This window comes from Poromitra crassiceps (genome assembly GCF_964638095.1).
Source record: "Poromitra crassiceps genome assembly, chromosome: 5".
In the NCBI taxonomy this organism is placed as follows: Eukaryota; Metazoa; Chordata; class Actinopteri; order Beryciformes; family Melamphaidae; genus Poromitra; species Poromitra crassiceps.
In genome coordinates, this window is record NC_139642.1 from 62,059,874 (window position 1) to 62,068,381 (window position 8,508).

Consider the following 8,508-nt stretch of genomic DNA (forward strand, 5'->3'; position numbering starts at 1 on the left):
AACTGAGACCACTGATGCTTTTAAAGCAAATGACAATATAGCAGAGCACTGCCAAGGTGGCCTTAGGGATCTCAGGGCATCACGGCCAGAGGGAGGGGCAACAGAGGCCATGGCCTCCATGTAATTCCCACCCTGGGTCTGACCCAACGTCTTAGGGCTGGCTACTACGAGACTGGGTGAGTGGTAGTTAGATGTAAGCTGTTATTTTATTGTGCAATTGTAATATTGGTAAGACCCCAATCAAATTGTCGAACTTTCATAAGCAGAAGCTTGATACTCCTGTGGGTAGTTTGTGCTTTTCAGCAGACCATCGGGTTAATATAGAACAATTCTGGAGATAGGGAGGATTGACAGAATGTAGGGAAACAGTGGATGGATAAATCCAGAAGGAGGCGGTAATGCAACATAAAGGATGGCAACTGCCATAAAACACCACAGAAGAAGAAGAACAATTCGGGCTTTATTCCAAAAAGACATTGTTACAATTCCTTACATACCGTATAATCTATTTTTGGAATGGTATAGTAGAGAATGTGCTTTGGAGAAAAGTGTGGTCCTTGCGACTCAAAAATTTGTTTTAAAGAGATAAGTTACATTTAAATTAATACACAGGTTCTACCCAGCAAAAACCTTTTTCTTGAAAGATATAAACGGGACATTGAGTCTGAATGCTCATTTTGTAAAAAACAAATTCAGATGAAAATGTCTCACATTTGCTTTAGAATTGTGTCACAGATCAATTTTGCTCAGACATTCTAGAGCAGTGGTTCCAAAACTTTAGATTTTTTTTTTCCCTTTTAAGATGACAAACTATCACGACCCAATTCTCAATAGGCCTTATAAATCGCGAGGAGAGCAAATTTGTGAACAAATGAACGTTCCTCGCCATTTTTATTGCCAGTTCTGCATCACCTTATATTATCGTGGTAAACCAGCCAAAGAGATATGCATTTGGTAAATGATAACTTTAAATACATTTATGCACATGTTATTGAAAACATATCCATGTCAAATACTTTATAAATGAGACCGAATATGCATTTAAGCAGAGTTAACAGGCTATCTCATTGTTTTATTTCCTCTCAGTAAAACAATTTTACACATTTTAAATAGAAGAGTGTAGAAGAAATTCTGCAAATTTATTTGGCGACCCAAATAAAATCTGCAACCCACCTGTGGGTCCCGACCCAGTCTTTGGGAAACACAAATCTAATTGTATTTCATTTCAGATTGTTCATTCTGTTTTAAGGATGTTTTCTTTGGTGTATATGATTTCACGATGGAGAATGAGGGAAAATGTTTTATAATTAATCTTTTGTTTTTACTAAATACACATCCACAAATGTAAATTCAATGGAATGTAAACCATTCTTTCCTGTATTAAAGAATGATGTCAGTGAATATGGATACCATAAAATATTTAAAGAACTCCAAAGCAATAAAAGAGAAGGACTGTGCTACAGTAGTATCGGTGGGACGCTCGAGTGCTGACAAGGCTCCAGCCAGCTGGATGGGTGCAACCATGGTGGTTATTGTTAGCATTAGCATTAGCATTAATGTGTGTGTCTCACCTGGTGGGCTCGTCAAAGAACATGACTGGAGGGTTGTTGACCAGTTCGAGGGCGATGGCCAGACGTTTACACTGACCCCCTGACAGAGAGCTGCTACGAGTGTGAGCACATTCATGGAGCCCGAGGGCGGTCAGGATCTCATTTACCTGGTAAGAGAGGGGGAGAGAGCTTTAGCTAGACGGCTATTTTGCAATTAAAAATCTATTCTTTTTACATTTCTTCCCCTAGCCGAAAAATCTAATCAAATGTGTGACCTGTAGGTGACAGTATGGGAAAATAATTGTTATGTACCATTGCTATGTATGTGGTATATAGACCTTATTAAACCCCTTCAGATATACTGGGGTAATTTTGTGCTATGGAACAGTAAAAATCATACTTATTGACCCTTAAAGAATAAAACTGAAAATTGTAATTATTGCCCATGTAAACACATCCAATACATCCACACAATTTGTTTACTCTCCCCAAATCTTTGATCCTGCTCTTTATAGGTCCAAATCATTAACTCATTCTCAACCTTTTACATAATGAAGGACCCTAATTGAGTCCACTTCAAAGCCACAACCCCCCAAACACTATACACAGACACACAAAAGCAGCAGCTAATATTGCTTTGTTTTCTAGTTTTGAGTTTGATCTCTCATGTTATATGTTCAGCTCACCAGCTTTTTCTTCACGTCCATGGTTTCATTCAGCTTCAAGTTGGCTGAAACCTGAAGCAACGAAGAAATGTGTCATACCATAACCATGTGGTATTCATCAGCACCTACACATTGTCATCAACAGGTGGCAGGCTTCTCCAAGTCACAAGTCTGTTCTGGCAGCACCCTGGCACACTGAACACCAGTAGAGGAACACATCTACAGGAAAAAGCTTCTGAGATACCCCTCCCTGAGTTAGAACAAAGCACAACCATGCTTTTCTTTTTTGACTGCAAAATTAGTTGATTTGGTTGATGGCTGGATCCTGCCCAAAACAGAAAATAGTGAAAATTTGGGCTTCTCCAAAAGGGGCAGCATCTGCCTTATCACATTTATCTCTGGAAATAATGATCAGAATGTCACCAAATTTGGACTGGATGTAACACAGTTATTTCATACAAAACAAAGATTTCATCATTACCTCCATCTCAGAAATGTATAAACTTAAACACATGAATTATAGGAAATGTATAAACTTAAACACATGAATTATAGGAAATGTATAAACTTAAACACATGAATTATAGGAAATGTATAAACTTAAACAGATGAATTATAGGCGAAAACTGGATAGGAAATAAAAAATCCAAACATCAACCACATAATTGCATTAAAATATTTTCATACAACCATCCATCTAAAAAACTAGACATATTAAAGTGAGTAAAAACATTGTTGTGCTTTGTTCTAACTTGGGAAAGGGTATAACTTTTAGGGGACTTAGTGCCTGTTCTGAGCATGCTCAGTTGCGACAGTTTTGACTTTCGGTGCAAACTCGTGTGCTGAGCATGCTCAGTTGCAACGCTATGTGCCTGTCTGTCTGTCAGATATGCCATGTGCCTGTCTGTCTGTCTCTCAGACGTGCCATATGTCCTATCTCTCAGTCAGACGTGCCATGTGCCTGTCTGTCAGATCAGACGTGCCATGTGTCTGTCTGTCAGATCAGACGTGCCATGTGTCTGTCAGTCAGTGTCGGCTGGCTCTCACCATCATGGCCTCCCGCACGGTGAGGTGTGGCAGCAGCATGTCATCCTGCATGATGTAGCAGGACATCTTCCTGAAGGTCCTCAGGTCCCTGGGCTTTCCATTCACCAGGATCTGACCTTTCATCCCTGTTTTCCTACACGCACACACACACATACACACGTGCACACACGCACACACACACGTGCACACACGCACGCACACGCACACACACACACACACCGACACACACACACACACACACACCGACACACACACACACACACACACACACACACACACACACACACACACACACACACAGTTCAACTGGCTAGGCTGCACACATGACAAATACTACAAAAAGTAGCTTTAGTTAATCTTCAGCTTGTAGGACTAATAGCCTAACTAATAACAGTGGCTACAGAGCTCAATAGTGACTCACTTTTTCACGGCTTCAGTTCCAGGATGTGAATTTGCCATTCGTTTCACCATTGACGTTTCAGAAAATCCTTTTATGAAGAGTTTTAAGTCTGGAACCAAGCCAACCAGCTACAGTATGTGACCATAAAACATTTGATTTGGAGCTAACCCTAACTCTAACCACAAAAAGGCAACAAAAATAATTACATTTTATTTTATTTTTTGCCTTTTTTCCGCTTTCCTTTCCCTTTTTTCGGAATCAAATGTTTTGCGGACCCGATTCATCTTGTAGCTGGTTGACTTGCTCCCAGGCTTAAAATGACAGGTAATATAAGTATTTTCTGAAACGTTAACAGAGAAATGAATGAGAAATTCACTTCCTGGAACCACAGACGTGTAAATGTGGGTGGTAACCTTTGATCTCTACATCACGAGTGTAGGCTACTAACTTTCACATTTCCTGGACAAAATGTGTGGACAGCTGAAAGAAGCGAAGAATGTAAGAATCCTTTTAAAAATGTGTTTACGATCTTAACTATCAATAGTCTGCTTGGGTTTTATTTTGTAAACCCATATTCAACTCCGTCCCATGTGGCCATGCAGTCACGTGACGTCATGTGTGTAGAAAGAGAATGCACAGCCTTGGTGAACTCTGTCAGTGTATTTGAGGTATGGCTGTGGGTCTCGGCTCTTACCTGTATCCAGCCAGAATGTTCATCAGGGTGGACTTCCCAGCCCCTGAGGGCCCCATGATTCCTATCAGCTCCCGGCTGGAGAACCTCCCAGACAGGCACTTCAGTAAGGCTTTGAAACCTGGACACAACCAAGACAGCTACAACTGACCACTTCAGTATGACCAACACCAACAAAGATAGATCACATTATATGCTAAGTATTTGTTTATTAAAAGGATCCCCGTTAGCTAGTCTTCCTGGGCTCCAAGACAACGATACACATGACATGACAAGCAATAAAAAATATATACAAAAACAAGAAGGAAAAGAACAAAAAGAAAGAATAAAAAGCTAATCTAAATCAAGACAGCATGGTCAGCTAGCCCTCTAGCTGGCCAATGGACCCAAATATTAAAATATGGTCAGTACATCTGTCTATACAAACAACAACAAACATAAGGGAAAGAGATGTGATGAGGGGATGTGTAGGTGGGATCTGATATCCTTTTAAAACATGCCTTTCCTTTTACCCAACCAATATTACTTGGAAGACAGTTCCATGACACGATAGCCCTGCATATGACAGCTCTTTTCATCTAGTTGGATTTTGGTCTGGTGCAGTGTATGAATATTTTAACTATACATTATGTTGTTTGAAAAGAAATTTAGGAGTCTTTGTTTGAATACAAATATAGAAGTAAGTTGGCTGATAGTCTTTCCTCAACACTAAGCCATGTGAGACTTACATCAGTTACGCTAGACCTAGGGGAGCAGCCCAGGACCAGTCTAGACCTAGGGGAGCAGCCCACGACCAGCCTGGATTTGACATAAACCTAGGTCAAGCATTTGTCTTTGTCTTCTGTTCCCGTCTCAGGAAATTAATTTTGTGTTGAGGTGTGAAGCTTCTCCATGGTTCAAACACACACAGCCGTTTCATTATTGTCAATTTAATATGTTCCTGAATCCTAGAGGTAATTGTGTTATCTGGCAATGCTAATAAAAAAAACACTAGAATTTGTAACACATTAATGAATGTCAAATTGAAATGGACATCTTTTAGTTTTTAATTAATTGTAAACACGACACAGCGATACCGTTGGAGTTATAAGGTCATAAGCTGTCATGGAATGCCTCTTGTTTGATGGTTGGAAACAAACATAATTGATACATTGTGGCTCCTATCTTTGTGATATGAGACATAACTTTGTTCTTTTCAGCAGGAGCCACTTGCTGCTCTTTTCAGCTTCTGCTTAAGCTGCATTAACAGCATAGCCTGATCTAAGCCTGATCTAAGCCCTGGCCACAAATCCCCAACTCAAACCCTGCCTCTCCAGTCTCAGCTGCTAGCTAAAGGCAGCGTTAGCTGAGCTTCTTCCCATGACGCAGCTCTACAAAGTCAAGAAGCTTCATGGATGTGGGGGCGGGGCTATGCATGACTGGACTGTGTGAAACCATGGTGACTTTCTAATCCCACGTGTTAACACCAAAGTGCTGTGGTGACTTTCTAATCCCACGTGTTAACACCAAAGTGCTGTGGTGACTTTCTAATCCCACGTGTTAACACCAAAGTGCTGTGGTACTGTACCACGTGTTAACACCAAAGTGCTGTGGTACTGTACCACGTGTTAACACCAAAGTGCTGTGGTACTGTACCACGTGTTAACACCAAAGTGCTGTGGTACTGTACCACGTGTTAACACCAAAGTGCTGTGGTACTGTACCACGTGTTAACACCAAAGTGCTGTGGTACTGTACCACGTGTTAACACCAAAGTGCTGTGGTACTGTACCACGTGTTAACACCAAAGTGCTGTGGTACTGTACCACGTGTTAACACCAAAGTACTGTGGTACTGTACCACGTGTTAACACCAAAGTGCTGTGGTACTGTACCACGTGTTAACACCAAAGTGCTGTGGTACTGTACCACGTGTTAACACCAAAGTGCTGTGGTACTGTAGCACGTGTTAACACCAAAGTGCTGTGGTACTGTACCACGTGTTAACACCAAAGTGCTGTGGTACTGTACCATGTGTTAACACCAAAGTGCTGTGGTACTGTACCACATGTTAACACCAAAGTGCTGTGGTACTGTACCACGTGTTAACACCAAAGTGCTGTGGTACTGTACCACGTGTTAACACCAAAGTGCTGTGGTACTGTACCACGTGTTAACACCAAAGTGCTGTGGTACTGTATCACGTGTTAACACCAAAGTGCTGTGGTACTGTACCACGTGTTAACACCAAAGTGCTGTGGTACTGTACCACGTGTTAACACCAAAGTGCTGTGGTACTGTACCACGTGTTAACACCAAAGTGCTGTGGTACTGTACCACGTGTTAACACCAAAGTGCTGTGGTACTGTACCACGTGTTAACACCAAAGTGCTGTGGTGACTTTCTAATCCCACGTGTTAACACCAAAGTGCTGTGGTACTGTACCACATGTTAACACCAAAGTGCTGTGGTACTGTACCACGTGTTAACACCAAAGTGCTGTGGTACTGTACCACGTGTTAACACCAAAGTGCTGTGGTACTGTACCACGTGTTAACACCAAAGTGCTGTGGTACTGTACCACGTGTTAACACCAAAGTGCTGTGGTGACTTTCTAATCCCACGTGTTAACACCAAAGTGCTGTGGTACTGTACCACGTGTTAACACCAAAGTGCTGTGGTACTGTAGCACTGTGCTGCTGGAACTACAATCGCTGAACGTACTATTTAACCTTAGCCACTACAGTTAGAAAATAGGCTTAGGGTTACTATTTAACCTTAGCCACTACAGTTAGAAAATAGGCTTAGGGTTCAGGTTTATGCTTGTTTGACTTCTGCCTGGTGTGGTGGTGTGTATGTCCCTGTGCAGAGGTTTTCAAAGGGAGGGGGGGGGGCAGTTTCAGGGGAGGCTCAGTGAATGGAAGTGAAAAAATATGACATTAGTTATGACATTAGTTAGAGTCAGAATCAAATAAATGCCTTCGGACAGACCGTTTTGTATGTATTTGTTTGGTGTAGTCAAACAACAATATCAGGATATCTTGTCTGAATGAAGGAGTGCCTATGGGATCAAATAATCATGATCCCACAGGGATCCAGGAATTTAGCGAAACTAACTTTAAGCAATTCTGCTTTGCCTGAGGGGAGACCCACCAGTCTGAGACTTTGAAAACCCCTGAAGGAAAGAATGCATAGCTTACCGTAAATGTCCTAAGCAGTGCGCATCACAAAAAAGCAAATCAATGCAAACACACAAAGCCCAGATCTTATGGTGCTCATCCTGAGCATCTCTTTACGGTGCATGCAGACTACAAGCGAACAAGCCTCGCCCCCCATTCACTTTGTATTGGACGCGACCAAATCGCTGAAAAAAGCATCCTAGGATACCTGGCGTTGTGACCGTTGTGAACGACAAGACACCAGGAGGGGCCAAATTCAAAATAGACCAATGCAAAACGGAAAGACATGCAGCCATGGCCGAACACACCATACGCCAAAGCCATGCCGAACTGAAGCTTGAAGCAGACTCAAGCTGATCTGGCGCCAAAGCGGTCACACCAGACCGTCTCTTTTCCTCAGCGACCGGCTCGGAGCTGCTGCTCCGGCCCCTCCCACCCCCCTCCCACCCCTCACAGGCCCCTCCCACCCCTCACATGCCCCTCCCACCCCTCACAGGCCCCTCCCACCCCTCACAAATTGCATTGACTGCCTGCCTGGCAGCTCGGGATCAGCGCGCGGCACGCTTGGAAAATAGAACAGAAGCTGAAACTATCGGATCAGCGTGGCTTTGGCATGGCGCAGTGTGGCTTCAGTGTGGCTTCAGTGTGGCGTGGCGTGCGGCCCGGGGTGACAGACTCGCCTGTTAACAAGGACGCTGAATTGAAACTGCGTGGCTTTGGCCTTGCTTTGGCGTGTGGTGTGACGCCCTTGTTCACACAGGTGTTCACTCAGACCAAAACGTTTAAAAAAAGTAGCAGATTAAAAAACAATATCTTTTCAATGTTTTTTTCAAGTTTTGGTCTGAGTGAAATGTTCTGTGGTCTCTCCTGTTTCTAAATATAGCTGAATTGTTTGACTAAGTAAAACTATTTTATAAGCATTTTACAAAATATCTATGGGAAAATAAATGGTGAATGATGTTGATCTCTGGTGTGCATGCTGAAGCAGGAAGTGACGT

At 42.5% G+C, this 8,508-nt stretch overlaps 1 protein-coding gene across 1 annotated transcript in view; it reads right to left on the bottom strand.

Moving 5' to 3' along the window:
- Positions 1 to 8,508, bottom strand: part of LOC310777607 (ATP-binding cassette sub-family G member 4-like) — a gene marked incomplete at both ends in the record, with an annotated part of 46,674 nt that overhangs the window by 30,555 nt on the left and 7,611 nt on the right. Inside the window, 4 exons of the mRNA XM_083637980.1 lie at positions 1,572 to 1,717; positions 2,237 to 2,287; positions 3,263 to 3,395; positions 4,357 to 4,474. Coding sequence (XP_083494106.1) covers positions 1,572 to 1,717; positions 2,237 to 2,287; positions 3,263 to 3,395; positions 4,357 to 4,474 — 448 coding nt within the window. The remainder of the gene's footprint in view (positions 1 to 1,571; positions 1,718 to 2,236; positions 2,288 to 3,262; positions 3,396 to 4,356; positions 4,475 to 8,508) is intronic.